This window comes from Coregonus clupeaformis, chromosome 33 (assembly GCF_020615455.1).
Source record: "Coregonus clupeaformis isolate EN_2021a chromosome 33, ASM2061545v1, whole genome shotgun sequence".
In the NCBI taxonomy this organism is placed as follows: domain Eukaryota; kingdom Metazoa; phylum Chordata; class Actinopteri; order Salmoniformes; family Salmonidae; genus Coregonus; species Coregonus clupeaformis.
Genome location: NC_059224.1, coordinates 23075316 through 23096075, shown reverse-complemented (window position 1 = coordinate 23096075; position 20760 = coordinate 23075316). Strand labels below are relative to the sequence as shown.

Here is a 20760-nt window from a genome sequence, read left to right as displayed (position 1 = left end):
AGACTCCTGAGTGGCGCAGTGGTCTAAGGCACTGCATCGCATTGCTAACTGTGCCACTAGAGATCCTGGTTCGAATCCAGGCTCTGTCGCAGCCGGCCGCGACCGGGAGACTCATGGGCGGCGCACAATTGGCCCAGCGTCGTCCAGGGTAGGGGAGGGAATGGCCGGCAGGGATGTAGCTCAGTTAATAGAGCATGGCGTTTGCAACGCTAGGGTTGTGGGTTTGATTCCCACGGGGGGCAGTATAAAAAAAAAAAATGTATTCACTAACTGTAAGTCGCTCTGGATAAGAGCGTCTGCTAAATGACTAAAATGTAAATGTAAATGTAATGTTTTTGTGAACCATCTAGGGTTACAACTGCTCACTTTTGAAAATGTTTGCCTGCCTCCCTGTGTTTAGGCCATTGTTCCAATCCCCTGATTATTTGTGTTGAATTGATCTAAATAAAATAATCAGTAGGTGGATGTAAACTAGAGATGGTCTCCATAGTGCTTTCAAAGAGCAGGTACATTAGAGTGAACACACTGAACAGAAGAGAAATGAATCAGGGGATTAGGAGGAAACTGGAGCTTTGCATTGAGGCCTGTAGTGAGAGTATGAGAAGAGAAGAACAACAATGAAAAGCCAGACCACAATATAGTGTAAAAACCTGGGGCAGAGCCCAGGAAAAAGATTATGGTCCAAACAATGGAACATAACACACCTTAAACTAGGCACTGAACCATGGGAACGGCCATAGGAGCAGATCCTATTTCCCAGGGGTGTGAGCGCCTAAAGGCCATACCATTATTACCATGGCAACAGATGGGGAAGGATATTTTTGCCAACCATCACTAACTAACTCTATGTTTGTTCTACAGAATTCATTTATTTAGGTAAAAAGGGAACAACTCTCAAAACCAGGTTGCTTAGATATTTGTAAACTGACCTTTTATGAATAGAAATAGTCCATCATGATAACGGAACATGATTTTCCTCTTCAATCCTTTCAAGACTTTTAGTACAGATTACTTGTTAACAGTTTGTGTCTCTGTGTGAAACAATTGACTCACGGTGATGTGGAAGTCTTCCTCATCACAAGAATAGATGGACCTCCAGAAGGTCATTGTGGTTTGACCGTCTGCCTCGATCAGGGACAGGAGGGTGTAGCTCTGTTTCTTATCCACCAGGGGAAATGAGTTCCCTGTGGCATGATAATCCTAAAAGAGAGACAACACAGAAATACTGATGTTACCTGGAGTCCATATAAAGCTTAATAGAGTTCTGTGTTATTAAACTAAAATGTTGTGGAGTTTCTCTGAAACTTAAGCAGGAGCAACACATTCACATGTAACTTTAAAGAGTAATTTCATCTTCCAAAGGTTTGCAGGTGTTGAAAACCAAGACACCTGCAACTCCAGATGACTAGATCAGTGTTTCCCAACTCCAGTATCCCCAACAGCACACATTTTTGTTGTAGCCCCGGACAAGCACACCTAATTCAACTTGTCAACTAATCATCAAGCCCTTAATGAGTAGAATCAGGTGAGATGTCCAGGGCTACAACAAAAATGTGTTCTGTTGGGGGTACTGGAGGACTGGAGATGGGAAACACTGGACTAGATGATGATGATTACTGCTACTACTATAACCACTTTACTGTTACAGTAGCCTACTTCTAAGACCTATACCTACAATATAACTAGTGCTACTCCTGCAAGTAAAAGAACAACAACTACTAGAATACATTACCACTGATTCTCTTGTGTCTAATAGTAATGATTATAAATGAGTTAATAATAACAGGTTAATCGTTTAGATACCATGAAATAGGTGCCATTAGGTCCGACCCCTCCAATAACGATATCCGATGCAGCCATGCCTCCATTTGGGCTGAACCCGAATCCCAGCCAGCCAGTGGTCTTTACGGTCAACTGGAACATGATGGTGCCCTGGACCTCACTGAACCCCCACTTCAGGATGACGTCTGTATCAAGGTGCTCCATGAAGGGCATGAGTGGGTCCTGCTGTGCCCCGGTCCCTGGAGGCCAAGCCAGGAGCAGGGAGAGGAGTAGAGGGATCATACTGTCTTGTCACCCACAAATAGACCCTGAGACTGATAACTCTACCTGCTGAGAGACACACACTCCCAAAAAAACAGCTACCTAGCTATGGAGCACCGCTAAGATTCTGATACACACGCACTCACTCACTCACTCAAACAACATAGTCCTACAGGGTCATTACACACTCACACATACACTCCCTAGCTCTAACTCTCTCCTTCTGCCACCCTCCTCCTACCTCCTCCCTCCTTCCCCATATAAACCTGTTCCTACAGCTCCCTCCCACCCACTGATGGACAAATGACACTGTCAGTGGATTACTGGAAGTCCTGGGTCTGGAGTCATGTAGGAGTGAAAAATGGTTCACTCCAACAGACAGTGAGTCACGTGGCCGTGGCTTGCTATATAGAGCAGGCAGACAGGCATTGAGGCATTCAGTTACTGTTCAATTGAACATTAGGCTGTGCAAAATGAGTGACCTAAGCGACGTTGAGCGTGGTATGTTCGTCGGTGCCAGGCGTTCCGGTTCCAGTATCTCAGAAATGGCCGGCCTCCTGGGCTTTTCACACACAACAGTGTCTAGGGTTTACCGAGAATGATGTGACAAACAAAAAACATCCAGTCAAGCTAACAGGCGGGCCACAAACAGGCAAATAATGGAGCAGTACAACAGTGGTGTGCAGAACAGCATCTCGGAACGCACAACTCGGAGTGGGCCAGCGTGGTGTGGAACGAAGGAGGAGCCGTGTTGGAAGACTACAGGGAGTTCGCTCGCCTCTTTCGGGCGGTTTTCGATCACCCGCCCTAGGGTCGAGAGGCGGGCGAGTGGCTGGTCCAGCTGAGGCAGGGGATGAGGACCACACAGGACTACGCGCTGTGGTTCCGGACGCTGGCAGTGGGGTCTGGGTGGAACGAGAGGGCCCTGATCGACCATTTCCGGTGCCACCTATGGGAGGACGTCCGACGGGAGCTAGCCTGCTGGGATGCCATGCTATCGTTCTCACAACTGGTGGACATGGCCATCCGGCTGGACAATCTGCCGGCAGCCAGAGGACGTCCTGGTAGGGGTCTTCCCATTCCCACCCCGGACAACTTGGATCCCGAGCAGATGGAGCTGGGTGGAGCCGCCGGTCGAGAGAGCGGAGGAGGACAGTGACAGTGCCATTCTGGTGGCACGAAGGGACAATACACCTCATGTCGCAGTCAACGTTATTTTGGGTCTGGAGGCGGCAGGCAGGGCACTCACGCATCACCCCAGGTATCGAACACCCACACTTGTTCAGAGCCCTTTGCGGCGCACTGTACCCTATCTATCTCCTTTCCCGATCACATGGTAGTTCCCCAGTGTAAGGCGTTCTCATCACTCCACTTGTCTTGTCTTGTCAATCACACACACCTGGTGCTCATCCCCTAATTAGTCTGTGTATAAGTGTTCCCTCTGCCCCCTTGTCTTTGTGAGTGATTGTTCTATGTGGGAGGAGAGTAGCTCGGTTGAGATACTCTCTCATTTATTTTGCCAGGGTTGATTTTCCCTTGTGTCATTACATTTATTGTATTTTCTGAGACTGTGTTTGGTCAGGGAGGATTGTTTCCCCTATACCTGTTTCGATTGCCATTGTAGGCGCATTGTATGTCTGGAAGGAATACATCTGCATCCGGTTATTTTACTCATGCGCCTGACTCAGTCCATCATTCACCACAGTCTGCTGGAGGAGCTGCTGGGGTTTGCCTGCACACAGCAATGACGTTAGCAGAGAGGAAGAGGTGAAGCGAGAGGTTTCACTCTTTACAAAATATGTCCAAAATAAGCCCAATGCGTTTCTATGGGCTTATTTTGGACTTAAGCTTGTCCCCTGCCTTCCCACTTATGGGACAATGATTCCCATTGTTAGGGCGGAGACATGAATGTCACGATCGTCTTGAGAAGAAGCGGGCCAAGGCGCAGCGTGATATGCGTACATAATATTTATTGAATGTACAACACAACGAACAAAACAACAAACGATACGAAACGTGAAGTCCTACGGTTACACAAACCAAACGGAACAAGATCCCACAACACACTGTGGAAAACAGGCTGCCTAAGTATGGTTCCCAATCAGAGACAACAAGCAACAGCTGATTCACGTTGCCTCTGATTGAGAACCACACCGGCCAACATAGAAACAAATGAACTAGATAATCAACCTAGCACACAAAACACATAGAAACAACACACCCTGGCTCAACATAACAGAGTCCCAGAGCCAGGGCGTGACAATGAACATCTCATCATTATATACAGATCTCTGATGTTAGCTAGGTGAACCACTCCCTTCTCATAGTTTCCAACGGGTTGGAACACAAAATAGATGAGTTGAAAGGCACAATATAAGGTCTGGACTGGAGCAATTAAGCGAATATAGAAAAAGCTTTTCTTCCCCAAAAATGTTTTGTACCCTTCAGAAATTCAGAAGAATCAGATTGATTCCAGTCCATATAATAGATCAGCCCCCTTACAGAGTATCTGGTATTGTCCCCTGTGGGATATAATAACTCACTAATGTAGCGTTGACAATTGACAATATTTACTACCGTATGCAAACAGAAACTTGACCTTCAAACAAAATGTCACAAGAACTGTGGTGGAGGATGGGACTACAATACCTTGAACACTACCATACTGTAGAGTATCACTTACATCCAGAATATTTTGCTGTAGGCTTCAGCTACAGGACTAGGCGTAGAAGTGATTGAGAGAGCACTGTAGGCTTCAGTTACAAGGGCTACATCCCACTTCTCCACCCTTCTCCTGAAGTGTGCACTTGCACACTCCTCGTCATGGATTTAAAAGCATAGGATAGTTTCCAGCATTGCTTTGCTAAATCCATACAAGAAAGTGTGCAAGTGCACACTTTGGGAGAAAGGTGGGGAATCGGGATGCAATTCACACAGTAACATTACTTTTAGGTCAAACTCATATAAGTACTGCCTATGAGGAGAATCAGTGCCAAGTAATGACCTGCAACCATAGAATTAGATACGGTAGACATTATCTACCTTTATCCTCCACCTCCTATCTATCCAAATAGTAGTAGTGAAGAAAAGGACCAGGGCTAGGATGGACTGTAAGCTAGGTTCAGGACTGTTGCTGCCACCATGGCACATCGGTCAGAATGCAAATGAGGAGATGGAGCAGGAATCCAGGTTTAGGTGTATTTATTACACAAACACACTTGAACACAGGAACGAACAGAGGCACATTGGGGGAGGGTTTGGAATTGAGGTTTTGTAGGGCTTGTAAGGCCGGTGGGAAGGTTAGGAAGGATGTTTTAGGAGTTGTGGCTTGTAAGGCCTTGGAGATAGGATGTGGATAACAAGAATGTAATGGTCTGGAAGGGAGATACAAAACGGAAACATTAGGAACATATAACATTGAGGTGCAGACATGACAGAGTAGTGCCAGGTGACTATGGGGAATAGGCTTAACATATAACATCCAATGGTGGAGATTGCCAGGATAAACATAACAAAGGAGTAATTAGCATTATCAAACTGACAACCAGTCAAAAGTACCAGTCAAAAGAATCATGTAGTAGCCAAAAAAGTGTTAAACAAATCAAAATATATGTTATATTTGAGATTCTTCAAAGTAGCGACCCTTTGCCTTGATGACAGCTTTGCACACTCTTGGCATTCTGTCATCCAGCTTCATGAGGTAGTCACCTGGAATGCATTTCAATTAACATGTGTGCCTTGTTAAAAGTTAATTTGTGGAATTTCTTTCCTTCTTAATGCGTTTGAGCCAATCAGTTGTGTTGTGACAAGGTTGGGGTGGTATACAGAAGATAGCCCTTTTTGGTAAAAGACCAAGTCCATATTATGGCAAGAACAGCTCAAATAAGCAAAGAGAAACGACAGTCCATCACTACTTTAAGACATGAAGGTCAGTCAATCCGGAACATTTCTTCAAGTGCAGTCGCAAAAACCATCAAGCGCTATGATGAAACTGTCTCTCATGAGGACTGCAGCAGGAAAGGAGGACCCAGAGTTACCTCTGCTGCAGAGGATAAGTTCATTAGAGTTACCAGCATCAGAAATTGCAGCCCAAATAAATGCATCACAGAGTTCAAGTAACAGACACATCAACATCAACTGTTCAGAGGAGACTGTGTGAATCAGGCCTTCATGGTCGAATTGCTGCAAAGAAACCCCTACTAAAGGACAACAATAATAATAAGATAATTGCTTGGGACAAGAAACATAAGCAATGGACATTAGACCGGTGGAAATCTGTCCTTTGGTCTGATGAGTCCAAATTGGAGATTTTTGGTTCCAACCGCCGTGTATTTGTGAGACACAGAGTAGGTGAACGGATGATCTCTGCATGTGTGTTTCCCACCGTGAAGCATGGAAGAGGAGGTGTGATGGTGTGGGGGTGCTTTGCTGGTGACACTGTTGGTGATTTATTTAGAATTCAAGGCACACTTAACCAGCATGGCTACCACAGCATTCTGCAGCGATACGCCATCACATCTGGTTTGTGCGTAGTGGAACTATCATTTGTTTTTCAGCAGGACAATTACCCAACACCTCCAGGCTGTGTAAGGACTATTTGACCAAGAAGGAGAGTGATGGAGTGCTGCATCAGATGACGTGGCCTCCACAAACCCCCGACCTCAACCCAATTGAGATGGTTTGGGATGAGTCGGACCGCAGAGTGAAGGAAAAGCAGCCAACAAGTGTTCAGAATACGTGGGAACTCCTTCAAGACTGTTGGAAAAGCATTCCAGGTGAAGCTGGTTGAGAGAATGCCAAGAGTGTGCAAAGCTGTCATCAAGGCAAAGGGTGGTTATTTGAAGAATCTCAAATATAAAATATATTTTGATTTGTTTAACACTTTTTTGGTTACAGTTGATGTTGAGATGTGTCTGTGACTTGAACTCTGTGAAGCATTTTCTGAGGCTGGTAACTCTAATGAACGTATCCTCTGCAGCAGAGGTAACTCTGAGTCTTCCATTCCTGTGGCGGTCATCATTAGAGCCAGTTTCATCATAGCACTTGATGGTTTTTGCAACTGCACTTGAAGAAACTTTAAAAGTTCTTGAAATATTTCGTATTGACTGACGTTCATGTCTTAAAGTATCGATGGACTGTCGTTTCTCTTTGCTTATTTGAGCTGTTCTTGCCATAATATGGACTTGGTCTTTTACCAAATAGGGCTACCTTGTCACGACACAGCTGATTGGCTCAAACGCATTAAGAAGGAAAGAAATTCCACAAATTAACTTTTAAGAAGGCACACCTGTTAATTGAAATGCATTCCAGGGGACTACCTCATGAAGCTGGTTGAGAGAATGCCAAGAGTGTGCAAAGCTGTCATCAAGGCAAATGGTGGCTATTTGAAGAATCTCAAATATAAAATATATTTTGATTTGTTTAACACTTTTATGGTTACTATATGATTCCATATGTGTTATTGCATAGTGTTGATGTCTTCACTATTATTCTACAATAGAAAAAATTGTAAAAATAAAGACAAACCCTTGAATGAGTAGCTGTGTCCAAACTTTTGACTGGTAGTGTATATACTGTATATTTATTATTTAGGACTTACATTTCTCCTAACAGTATAATAACAAAGGGCACTTATTTCATCATATCACACACAATGGAAGGAGGAAGGATAGGGCCGCCCCGTGGCATCACCAAGCATAAACTGAACTGGGCTCGGTTTCCCAAAAGCATCTTAAGGCTACATTCATCGTTAGAACCTTTGTTGGAGCATCTTTAAATCTCAGAGCTGTTTCCCAAAACCATCGTTACTAAAATTCCTCTTGAAAACACTTGTTATTTAACAACTGCCTCAGAGCACTCATAGAACAGCTAAGTACGTCGTTAGATGCTTTTTTTTGCCCTTCCACGTCACTTGTGGTCCTCTGTAGCTCAATTGGTAGAGCATGGCGCTTGTAACGCCAGGGTAGTGGGTTCGATCCCCGGGACCACCCATACGTAAAAATTTATGCACACATGACTGTAAGTCGCTTTGGATAAAAGCGTCTGCTAAATGGCATATTATTATTATTATTATTACTTTATACACAAAAGATCTCCGCTAAACACAAAATCAATAAGTTTATCTATCTTTCTGTGACCTCTGATAACTTCAGAACGAATGTGACAGTGACTACAAATATAAAGCTGCCAATTTCTTTGCATAACAATTGAAGGATAGAAAGACACTTCAAATGAAATCCGAGATGACTGTATTAAATGATAAATATATAATTCATATTTGAATGATATTGATAATGATAGCTATTTGTACGCTAGCCTACTGTCTGTAATTTTTGCCTCAATATACACTGAGTATACCAAATATTAGGAACACCTTAATATTGAGTTGCACCCCCTTTTGCCCTCAGATAAGCCTCAATTCGTTGGGTATGGACTCTATAATCTGTCGAAAGCGTTCCACAGGGATGCTGGCCCATGTTGACGCCAATGCCTCCCACAGTTGTGTCAAGTTGGCTGGAAGTACTTTGGGTGGTGGACCATTCTTGATACACACAGGAAACTGTTGAGCGTGAAAAACCCAGCAACGTTGCAGTTCTTGACACAAACCAGTGCGCCTGGCACCTACTACCATACCCAATTCAAAGGCACTTAAATATTTTGTCCTGCCCATTCACCCTCTGAATGGCACACATACACAATGCATATCTCAATTGTCTCAAGGCTTAAAAATCATTCTTTAACCTGTCTCTTCCCCTTCATATACACTGATTTGAAGTGGATTTAACAAGTGACATCAATAAGGGATCATAGCTTTCACCTGGATTCACCTGGTCAGTCTATGTCATGGAAAGCTGCGGCTCGTGGTGGCCCAATGCCCTATTAAGACACTTTGTGTTGATGATTCCTTTATTTTGGCAGTTACCTGTACATTGTCACACTCTTTTGACCTTCTAAGGGGGACAAGACAGGGAGATCCTTTTTCACCTTTAATCATCATTTTAAGTATGGAACTGCTACCAGAAAATATAAGAAACATTCAGAAAATACAAGGTCTCCAGGAAGAACACAAATTAGCAATGTGATTCTTCACTTAACAAACATACCTCAGTCAGTTCTTGCCACTGTGGATGAAATAAAACAATACAGTGTCATATCTGGGTACAGACTAAATACAGGGACATCAGAAGTAATGACGGTAGGTCAACCAATATCCAAAGACATCAAAACTAAGTTTAAACTTAAATGGGTTCAAAACAAACTGAAATACTTAGGGATTACTATCCCCCAATACCTGACGAAACTTCATCAGTATAGCTTTGGAACATCGGAAAACCAGCTTAAACAGGATGTACAAAGATGGACATTAGTACCTTTAACAATAACAGGAATAATTGAAACTATTAAATGACTGTCCTCCCAAGATTTGTATTCCTTTTCCAGAATCTACCTATAACTATTACTCCAAATAATTTTAAACAGTGGGACAAACTCCTGAGCAAATTCATATAGGATGGAAGAAAAGCCTGTGTCAAACTTAAAACAATTTGAATGGGTTTCTAATGGACACTGATACTGTAAATTCATTAGAAGGCCTGTAGGCCTTTAACCATGGAGCCAGCCTGGCTGCAGTACTGCTTCTGTCAAGCAGATGGCGACATTGGATTTTATTAGTCCTCTTTTGAACAGCGCCCTTCACACCTGTACGTCATGTGCTGTCAAGCTGTCAAAACTTTTTCACAAGGATACATTGTAACACCTAAATTATTCCATTGAAACATCATGGCACTAACCAATTCTTATTTTTATCTAATTTTACATCAAATTAATGCTACTCTCTGATCGTTGCTGTTAGGCCTACAAATTGTAGCCTTCTTTAAATACAATTTCAAAATAAAAGACAACATAGCTAAATGTATTAATACCAATTATTATTATTATTATTAGAAGTAGAAGTAGTGCTAGTATATTATGTTATTGTTAGGCATCATCATTATTGTTGTTGTTAGTATTATTATAATTATTATTATAATACGTTTGATTATTATTGACGTTATTTTCTAGGCCTAGGCTACTAGTGAAAGGAAAGTCCTGACCTGGATCTGCTAACTCACACAACTAACTTGTCATACTACCGGTAGGCTACAGGAATCTTGCTCCCCGCGCTAGAAAGATACGTCAAATTGGGTTGACGGGATATACACAATTGCGATTGACTGTCGCGGATTTTTTCGCGCTGAACCATTTCAACTGTCTCTCTCAGTTTTGAGGTTAAAGGGCATCTTGTATTTAGTGATGTATTAAAATTTGTTCTGCGACGGCTCGCCCAAGAAGAAGTGCCTTGTTTTCGCCCAGTTGAGCGGCGACGAAATGTCTGGTTGAGGATTTGTAACCCACGAAAACCCTGGCCCGTTCTGTAATGATAGATTAATGCACCGACAATGGCAAACAAGGTAGGATGACATCTTTACAGAAGTGTATTTTTCTGAAAGCTGGCGATCTATCCATTTTGAATTATTTTAGCACCAGAGTTAGAAGGAGAATATCAGGGCTGGGATAGTTGTAGTTTTAGTCTGGCGCTCACCTCGAAATGTGTTACATTTTTTAACTCTTTCCCTGGTATTATAACAGCGGAGAAGACATCTATTTTCTCTCTTGTTCGTACTTCAAAATGGCTTAGGAACGCTTTTTAATAAACATGGAAAATATGTGTCATTAAAAAAGTGTCTTGTGACATTTTATTACCCTTCCAGTGCGGGTCATTTCTTCACGCTAAGAACTCTGGGAAGTGTAGTGTTTTGAGCACAGAACTTAGTGGCAGAGGGTGAAAGTGTTAACACTTTGCTGTTAACTTATTGCTACGTATAAAAGCCCACTAAAGATAACTAAGGTACCAAGCTACTAACCTTGCACTATGCAGAGTACTAGGTAGTCCATAGCTGCTATTATTATGTACAAAATGCTGCGATGAGGCTAGGAGTGAAAGGGAAAGGCCCATTCATTCTATGAAGCATTCCTCCTCTAACGTTCTATAATGGAGCATCCTAGATTTCTATAGAGGTGTACATTGTATTAAACATGCAGTCCTTTGAGTTCATCCTCTCTGGTGATTTCTCTTGAGACTGCATGCTTCCTTTTGGGGTAGCTTTTGAAGGACAGGAATTAAATTGATTTCACATTCTAAGGAATCATCAAATCAAATCAAATTGTATTTGCCACATGCGCCGAATACAACAGGTGTAGACATTACCGTGAAATGCTTACTTACAGCCCTTAACCAACAATGCATTTATTTTTTAATTAAAAATTTTAATAAAACAACAACAACAAAAAAGTGTTGAGAAAAAAAGAGTAGAAGTAAAATAAAATAACAGTAGGGAGGCTATATACAGGGGGGTACCGGTGCAGAGTCAATGTGCGGGGGCACCGGCTAGTTGAGGTAATATGAATCTTGACTATTTGGTTCTGCCCTCTAATGCTATTCAAAGCCTTTCTATGGAGTATTCAAATTAAACATGTCAGACATCCCTGTACTTTTATCATCAGTAAGAGGATGTAGGCTACACTAAGGCCAGATCAAATAGATCCTATAATATAGCCTAGGTTCTGCATTCCTTTCTATGATCTGTCCAGACATTCAAAAAAATGTTGGCTATTTGCTTCCACCCTCTCGTCTCATTGTAATCCATTCTATGAATCATCAGGAATGTTGTATTAGCCAACGCTATTCTCTTCCATCAGCTTCAGGGTGTAGCCCAGCTGTAGATCCAGACACTGAGCTAAAGAGCACCCTAGAAGACTTCTGACAACTTGCATTGCTGGCAAAACTGACTGACTCACTATCTATCTACGGTGTCATTCTTTCTTCCTCCCTCTCTCTGTCCCTCCGTCTTCGTTGCTGTATGAAATCGTCCCCCGGCCTCGTGGAAGCTGGCTGGGAGGCTAACATTAAAATAGACCTCTATTCAGAGACTGAAGGTGCTAAATAGACAGACAGACAGGGGCATTTCCATCGAAAAGGACCCATGAGTACCAATGTGAAATTCATAGGAGCATATCAAATTGGGTGTCAAATGAAAGTCTATATTTTTGGGAAATTAAGGCATATATTCATTTTTCAACAATTTTCCATCTTAAAAATGTGGCATAAGTAAAGGCTTTGATTTCTGGATAAACTGATGGAAAAGGGGTCTTAGAAAACATCTACCAGAAAAAGTAAAGACCCCTGCCAACTAATATCAACAGTTATATTTAGTTTTGGAGAAATTGCTTACCTTCTGTACGTTTAAGAAATATTGCCTTGTGCCTTGAAATTCCATTACCAAAAACCCACATACTGTATCTTTAAGATATTTTTTAATTTCTCTCCCTTATGAAGGGGGAGGATAATGAAAGTTCACAGAAGTAACAAATACAGTGCCTTCAGAAAGTATTCACACCCCTTGACTTTTTCAAAATTTTGTTGTGTTACAGTCTGAATTTAAAATGGATTAAATGTAGATTGTTTGTCACAAGACCAGGGAGGTTTTCCAATGCCTCGCAAAGAAGGGCACCTATTGGTACATAAATACAAAATCAAACATTGAATATCCCTTTGAGCATGGTGAAGTTATTAATTACACTTTGGATGGTGTATCAATACACCCAGTCACTACAAAGATGCAGGCGTCTTTCCTAACTCAGTTGCTCAGAGGAAGGAAACCGCTCAGGGATTTCACCATGAAGGCAATGATGACTTTAAAACAGTTACAGAGTTTAATTTCTGTGACGGGAGAAAACTGAGGATTGATCAACAACATTGTAGTTACTCCACAATAGTAACCTAATTGACAGAGTGTAAAGAAGGAAGCCTGTATAGAATAAAAATATTCCAAAACATGCATCCCATTTGCAACAGGGCACTAAAGTAAAACTGTAAAAAATGTGGCAAAGCAATTCACTTTTTGTCCTGAATACAAAGAGTTATGTTTGGTGCAAATCCAATAAAACGCATTACTGAGTACCACTCTCCATATTTTCATGCATAGTGGTGGCTGCATCATGTAATGGGTATGCTTGTAATCATTATGTACTGGGGAGTTTTTCAGGATAAAAAAGAAACGGAATGGAGCTAAGCACAGGCAAAATCCTAGTGGAAAGCCTGGTTCAGTCTGCTTTCCACCAGACACTGGGAGATGAATTCACCTCTCAGCAGGACAATAACCTAAAACGCAAGGCCAAATCTACACGAGTTGCTTACCAATGTTATGTTTCACAATATTGGATCACTCCAATATATTTTGGTATCACTATGCGGCGGAGGCATACATCCGAGGTGAGGATTTACAGATTTACTCCTGTGTCACGGCTGGGGTCCGCCCCTATATATAGACCCCATGGCACACGTTCTCTTTCATTTTCTCGGCGGACATCCGTATGGTTTGAGGTACAAACTTTCTTTCAAGTTCGCTAGGTAAGTCACTGTTAAGTGTAATATCTTGCGTGGAAGTATACTCACTGGCTGTTTGCAGCTGGCCACATGGCCAGCCCCTCCTCTTGAGTGCTCCACTCGCTGTGCGCGGTTGATCTCTATCTTCCGCCCGTGGTTTGTCGTACTTGTGTTTCGTTAGCGTTACACTACGACTCCATGTGCATCCATTAGTATGGTGGCTCTTGGTGCACAAACTGTAATTTACCTTGCACAACTTGCCGACTGGCTTGTTCTATGTGTGTGTTGTGAATTGCTTTAACATGCTGCTCCCCGCGCCAGAGGCGCAGGGTTTTTCCTTGTTCTTTCCCCTGCAGAGTGTAAGAGTATCGTGGTGGGCTTTCCACTAAGTTGAGACATTAACTTTGGAGTTCCTTAACGGAGTTACTCCATCATATGGTGCTGTTTTTGCTGCTTGGATATTAAACATGTAGCTCAATTGGTAGAGCATGGTGCTTGTAATGCCAGGGTAGTGGGTTCGATCCCCGGGACCACTCATACGTACAAATTTATGCGCACATGACTGTAAGTTGCTTTGGATAAAAGCGTCTGCTAAATGGCATATTATTATTATTATTATTATTATTATTATTATTATTATTATAAACCGGCTAGGTAATATTGCAGTTGGCGTAAAACAAAAACAAATCAATCAAATCCATTACCTGGTTGCTGTTTTCTTTGTCTGCCTGTTTCTCCCACACAGGTCTTCCCCGGTTTTTGCAGAGGTACTGGGTAATTTATCCCTCACCGGGTTCCTATTCCACCAAGCGGGTCATGACATAATCTCTCCCAGGGCGTCGGACCCCTGCTCTGATGACTTGGCTGAGCTTATGGCTTCCCTTTGTGACAGGTGATCCGCATACCTTGTGTATGCACTGCCTGGGTTTGAGCCACATGGAGAGGGCGGGGGAGCGCCCTTCTGGATGCCTGTTTTGTGTGGTATTCTCAGAAGGCCTGCGCTTGGCGCGATTGGAGGCCATGCGCGAGTGGGTCAGCCAGGCTCGGGCTCAGGCTGGGGACAAGCTCCCTCCCTCAGGAGTGGTGCGCCAGCAGGCTGTTAGTCCCTCTACTGGGCCCAGTACCCCTCCCAGGAAGCGTGGCCGGAGCCACCGCAGGCAGAGCCCATCTGCCAGTCCTGGACGGGGGGCAGGAGTCGGACCGCTGGGACCACCTGGAACGGAGGGCGCATGCCCTGCGTCAGGAGGTTGATAGCTTCGATGGCGGCGACAGCTGTTCCCTGTTTGCCAGTAATAGGCTGTTCCTGGGGGACAATGCTGGCACTGTTCACCGCCGTGAGCGGGGCTACCAGGCTGACAGGCCATCAGAAGCCGGCAGCGGGGCTTCATCGCCCCCAGCGTCTCGAGAGGCTATGAGGAGCCTACTCACTCGGGTAGCCACTGCACTGGACATCAAACTGGTGGACAGGGATGACTCTCTGCTGAGTTCCGCGAGGCCTTGCAGGAGAGCTGGGCCTCTGCTGTGAGTCGGAAGCGCCCCCTGGCAGAGACTGTTAATGGAGTTATGTTGCGGACGCGGAGTCACTCGCCCTCCGGGAGTACCTGACCATGGACACCATGATAGCTGCCATGGTCCTCCCGGACCGGGAGATTATAGGGCGGCACCCGTGACTGAAGCCGGGATCCCCCAGAGTCTTTGATGCAGACTTGAAAGCCACATGGGTCCCTCTGCTCTCTTGGCCACCATACCAACGCGGCCATGCTGCTGCAGGCCTACCTGCAGACTCTGTTGTCCCAGCTGCAGGAGGGCACAGAGGAGCTCCTCCGGGATGGAGGTGTCTCGCCCGCTTTTCCTGCTCCAGAGGGATGTGGCCTGCGCCAGGTGGTTCCCTCCCGGCTAAATCTCTGGCTGGCCCAAACCCATCTGCCAGCTGCTCTCCAGAGCATGTTTGCCGCTCTCCCCATCACCCCAGGGCTGATGTTTGGTCCAGGGGTTGATTACATTCTGGAGCAGACCGATAAGGTTTGTAGGGACCGGGAGACCCTGAGATGGTTCATGCCGCCTCCTTAGGCCCGGGTCCAAGGCAGACGGACCATCGCCACCCACCTGCACCCGCACGATGGGGGAGTCCATCTCCTGCACCATCGCCTCGTGCTGATGGACGACAGCGGGGAGTGGTACATCGTGCAGTGAAGCAACAACCTGTCAACTGTCACCGCCATAGGAACGTGCCTGGGGGACCCAGGCGCTCGGGGCACCAGAGGAGAGGCTGGTCCCGGCAGGACCCCTGACACACCCTTCCCCGGCCTCGGCCACTTCTCCCGTTCTCAAAGGGCAAAGTGGGAGGAGGGTGTGGAGTCCCCCTGGGTGTTGTCCACAATGCTCAAGGGGTACCGACTCCAATTCCGGTGCCATCCCCCGTCATTCAGGGGCCTTCGTGTCACCACGGTGGCCGACCCCCTGAAGAAAACCCTGCGGCTGGAGATCTCCTCTTCACTCCGGGACATCAGAACGGCTAGGTGGGTTCTACTCCACTTATTTTGTGGTCCCAAAAAGAGACTGAGGGTTTCGTCCGATTCTGGACCTCCGCAACCTCAATGGGTACTTGAAGGTACTGAGGTTCTACATGCTGTCCACAGCCCGCGTGTTGCAGGCCATGTCCAGGGACCAGTGGTTTGTGACGCTGGACCTGAGGGATGCGTACTTCCATGTTCCTGTTCACCCAGCTCATTGGCAGTACCTCCGATTCACTTTCGAAGGGACGGCTTACGAATTCATGGTTCTTCCCTAGACGCTGTCATGGCACCTCTCACGTCCCGAGGATTGTTGATCCTCAATTACCTGGACGATTGGCTGATTTGTGCCCCAACCAGGACCCAGGTCCTGTCAGACAGAGACACGCTCCTGACCCACATCGGCGGGCTGGGCATTACTGTAAACGACAAGAAGAGTCGTCTGACGCCCACCAAGAGGGTGGCCATCATTGGCATGGAACTGGACTCCGTCCTCATGAGAGCACGCCTGCCCACCAGAAAGGTTCAGGCGATCTTATCTTGCCTCGACCACTTTCGGCAGGGGCAGGTGGTATCCGCCCTGATCTGCCAACGCCTGTTGGGCTTGCTGACGGCGGCCTCATTGCTGATTCCCCTGGGCCTACTCCATCTCCGGCCTCTTCAACGGTGGTTCAGCTCCCACCGGCTGCACCCGAAGCTCCACCGTCACCGCCAGATGTGGGTCACCGCACAGTGCCTCAGGGCATTGTTGACGTGGTGCTGTCGCTCCTCTCTCTCAGGTGGGGTGGAGATGCTGAGGATGTGCCGCTGGGAGCTGGTCAGCACAGACGCCTCCCAGATCGGCTGGGGGTGTGTGACCAAGGGCAGGTCGGCCAGCGGCTGTTGGCTACCCCCTTGGAGCGGCAGACACATCAATACTCTAGAGCTCCGAGCTGTACTGCTGGCCCTGCGATCTTTCCTTCCACATCTGAAGGGAAGACATGTCCTGGTGAGAACGGACAACACCCACAGTGGTGGCTTACATCAACCATCAGGGTGGACTGAGGTCCCACCGTCTCCATCTTATGGCACGGGAGCTCCTTCTCTGGGCTTAGGGACGTCTAGCGTCTCTACGCGCAGCGCACGTACCTGGCATCCTGAATGTGGCAGCGGATATGCTCTCGAGGGAGGGCCCGCCACCTTGGGACTGGAGCCTACATTCCCAGGTGGTGCAGCACCTGTGGTACAAGTTCAGGAGGGCGCAGGTGGACCTGTTTGCCTCCCTGGGCAATGCACACTGCCCCCTGTGGTACTCCATGTCAGAGCCACCAGGGCCTCTGGGCTTGGATGCTCTGGCTCACGAATGCTTTATGCATTTCCCCCTTTTCCCCTGATCCAGGCTGTGCTGGACAGGACCAGGATGGCGGAGCATCGTCTGCTGCTGGTGGCCCCATACTGGCACAGACGTTGTCTGGGACGCCTTGGCAACTGCCCGAGACCCGACCTGCTGTCTCAGGCCGGGGGAACTCTGTGGCATCCGAGACCGCACCGCCTCAGTCTGTGGGATTGGCCGCTGAACGGCACCAATGGTCCATGTTAGGACTACAGGAGGGCGTAATGAACACCATGCTGAGCGCAAGGGCACCGGCTACAACCGCGGCATACCAGTTGCGCTGGCGGTTGTTCTGCTCTTGGTGCACTGGTATTGAGGTTGTGCCCGAGTCATGCGGGGTGCAGTATGTCCTCCAATACCTGCAGTCTCGCTTGGCAGCCTTTACACTGAGAAGGTATTTGGCCGCTATATCTGCCTGCCATGTGGGGTGGATGGACAGATCAGTGGGGCACCATCCCTTGGTCTCCAGGTTTATGAAGGGGGTTCGTCGCCTGCGTCCAGCTAGGACCCGCTCAATGGGGAGCTGGGATCTGGATGTGGTCTTGGAAGCTTTGGCAAAGCCGCCTTTCGAACCATTGGAGTCTGCCTCCTTGAAACACCTCTCTATGAAGGTGGTTTTCTTGGTAGCGATTACTTCCATGAAGAGGGTGGGTGAGCTTCATGCTTTTTCGGTAAGATCTGAGTGCTACCGGATGGACCCCGGTGGGAGGAGTACATCTCTCTGCCCCAACCCTTCATTCCTCCCGAAGGTTCTGTCAGACAGGCATGTGAACATCCCTTTTATCCTGTCTGCTTACAACCCCCCGGCAGTGGCGGGGGAGTCTGAGCCTCCCTCCGGCATGCTGTGCCCTGTGCAGGCACTGGCTGCCTATGTGGAGCAGACATGGTCAGTGAGAACAACAGACCAGCTATTTGTCTGCTATGGTGAGAGAGTCCTGGGGGCTGGGCTATCGAAGCAGAGGCTCTCTCACTGGATCGTGGATACGATTACGACAGCATACCGCCTGGCTGGCAGGCCAGTGCTGGAATCTGTGGTGGCACATTCAACACGAGGTGTGGCTGTGTCCTGGGCTCTACTGAGAGGAGTGCCCCTCACTGATATCTGTGCTGCGGCCAGCTGGGCTTCCTCTTGCACCTTTGCTAGGTACTATCGGGTAAATGTGGCACCTCCCTCTGTGGCTGGTTCAGCGATCCTGGGCGTCGCCTCCCCTTCTGAGGACTGTGCCGGGACCCCCCTTCCACATTGACGACACCTGCGTCTCGGTTCCACGCTGGGACTTCGCCGCTGGCTGGCCAGGTCCCTCTAGCACCGACTAAATCTGGTACGGGAATATACCAATATATTGGAGTGATCCAATATAGTGAAACATAACGAAGGTTACGTATGTAACCACGGTTATGTGAGCTATATGGATCACTCCAATCCTCTACGGTGCTAGAGGCGCCTCAAAAATTATGTAGAGAACGTGTGTCGCGGCCACAGGGTCTATATATAGGGGCGGACCCCAGCCGTGACACAGGTGTACACGGAAGTAAATCTGTAAATCCTCACCTCGGATGTATCCCTCCGCCGCGGAGTGATACCAATATATTGGAGTGATCCATATAGCTCACATTACCATGATTACATATGTAACCTTCGTTCCTGAGTGGCCGAGTTACAGTTTTGCCTTAAATCTACTTAGAAATCTATTGCAAGACTTAAATGGTTGTCTAGCAATGATCAACAACCAATTTGACAGAGCATGAAGAATTTTGAAAATAATAATGGGCAAATGTTGCACAATCCAGGTGTGGAAAGCTTTTAGAGACTTTCCCAGAAAGACTCACAGCTGTAATCACTGCCAAAGGTACTTCTACAAAGTATTGACTCAGGGGTGTGAATGCTTATGTAAATTAGATAGTTCTGTATTTCATTTTCAATACATTTGCTTACATTTCTAAAAACATAAACCATAATACACATTATGGTGTATTGTGTGTAGATGGGTGAGAAAAACAAACAATTTAATCCATTCTGAATTCAGGCTGTAACACAACAATGTGGAATAAGTCAAGGGGTAGGAATACTTTCTGAAGGCACTGTCTACCAAGACCTACCAGTTAGTTATAGTAATTTTACTGATATCAACTTTGTTTATGAATTATTAAGTGATTAAAACGTGTAACTCCGTTACTAAATTGGTAACATAATTACAAAAAAAATCAGTAACGGAATTACTGCAACTGAATTGGCTACAATGGGAAATCATAATAGTTACAAACCACAGTTGGGTTACTTGCTACTGTCCTCCCTTCCACTGGCATACTGTTATGTTCAGCTCATAACTGTTTTCTTTGTCTTTCTGTTGTCTGGTGGTTAAACCAAGAGTGTTAAAACAGTCTGTGTCTGGACAACCCCTCCCTCTCACTCTCTCTGCCTCTCTCTCACACTCCAGTTAATGTCACCTCTCACAGCTCTTACTGAAACCTAACCATGAGCCCCCTCTATCTTTCCATTTACTTTAATCATTCAAAAGTAGTTGAAATTTGGTCAGTCCACCCTGGACTTTATGTTAACATCCACAGATGGACCCGACTGGACCAAATCTGAACCTATCATACAGTTGAAGTCGGAAGTTTACATACACCTTAGCCAAATATATTTAAACTCAGTTTTTCACAATTCCTGACATTTAATCCTAGTAAAAATTCCCTGTCTTAGGTCAGTTAGGATCACCACTTTATTTTAAGAATGTGAATTGTCAGAATAATAGTAGAGAGAGTGATTTATTTCAGCTTTTAATTCTTTCATCACATTCCCAGTGGGTCAGAAGTTTACATACACTCAATTAGCATTTGGTAGCATTGCCTTTAAATTGTTTAACTTGGGTCAAACGTTTCGGGTAGTCTTCCACAAGCTTCCCACAATAAGTTGGGTGAATTTTGGCCCATTCCTCCTGTCAGAGCTGGTGTAACGGAGTCAGGTTTGTAGGCCTCATTGCTCGCACATGCTTTTTCAGTTCTGCCCGCACATTTTCTATAGGATTGAGGTCAGGGCTTTGTGATGGCCACTCCAATACCTTGACTTTGGTGTCCTTAAGCCATTTTGCCACAACTTTGGAAGTATGCTTGGGGTCATTGTCCATTTGGAAGACCCATTTGCGACCAAGCTTTAACTTCCTGACTGATGTCTTGAGATGTTGCTTCAATATATACACATAATTTTCCTTCCTCATGATGCCATCTATTTTGTGAAGTGCACCAGTCCCTCCTGCAGCAAAGCACCCCCACAGCATGATGCTGACACTCCCGTGCGTTTGGGATGGTGTTCTTCGGCTTGCAAGCAACCCCCTTTTTCCTCCAAACATAACAATGGTCATCATGGCCAAACAGTTCTATTTTTGTTTCATCAGACCAGAGGACAA

The 20760-nt window shown here is 45.8% G+C and overlaps 2 protein-coding genes across 8 annotated transcripts in view; one reads left to right on the top strand and one right to left on the bottom strand.

The window, feature by feature from the left end:
* Positions 1-20760, bottom strand: part of LOC121548811 (DBH-like monooxygenase protein 2 homolog) — a 34973-nt gene that overhangs the window by 9066 nt on the left and 5147 nt on the right. The window contains exons 2-3 of one of the 2 annotated variants that reach the window (XM_041860401.1): positions 1804-2021; positions 1054-1200 (exon numbers count right to left, since the gene is read on the bottom strand). In XM_041860401.1, coding sequence (XP_041716335.1) covers positions 1054-1200; positions 1804-1995 — 339 coding nt within the window. In that variant the 5' untranslated portion in view covers positions 1996-2021. Of the gene's footprint in view, positions 1-1053; positions 1201-1803; positions 2262-20760 lie in introns of those variants that run through there. The other variant, XM_041860400.1, reaches the window with a different exon arrangement.
* The window catches only part of snx9b (sorting nexin 9b), a 39762-nt gene continuing 29152 nt past the window's right edge, over positions 10151-20760 (top strand). For all 6 annotated transcript variants that reach the window (XM_045210209.1, XM_045210208.1, XM_045210207.1 and 3 more), the window contains exon 1: positions 10151-10493. In XM_045210209.1, the coding sequence (XP_045066144.1) occupies positions 10482-10493 (12 nt within the window). In that variant the 5' untranslated portion in view covers positions 10151-10481. The remainder of the gene's footprint in view (positions 10494-20760) is intronic.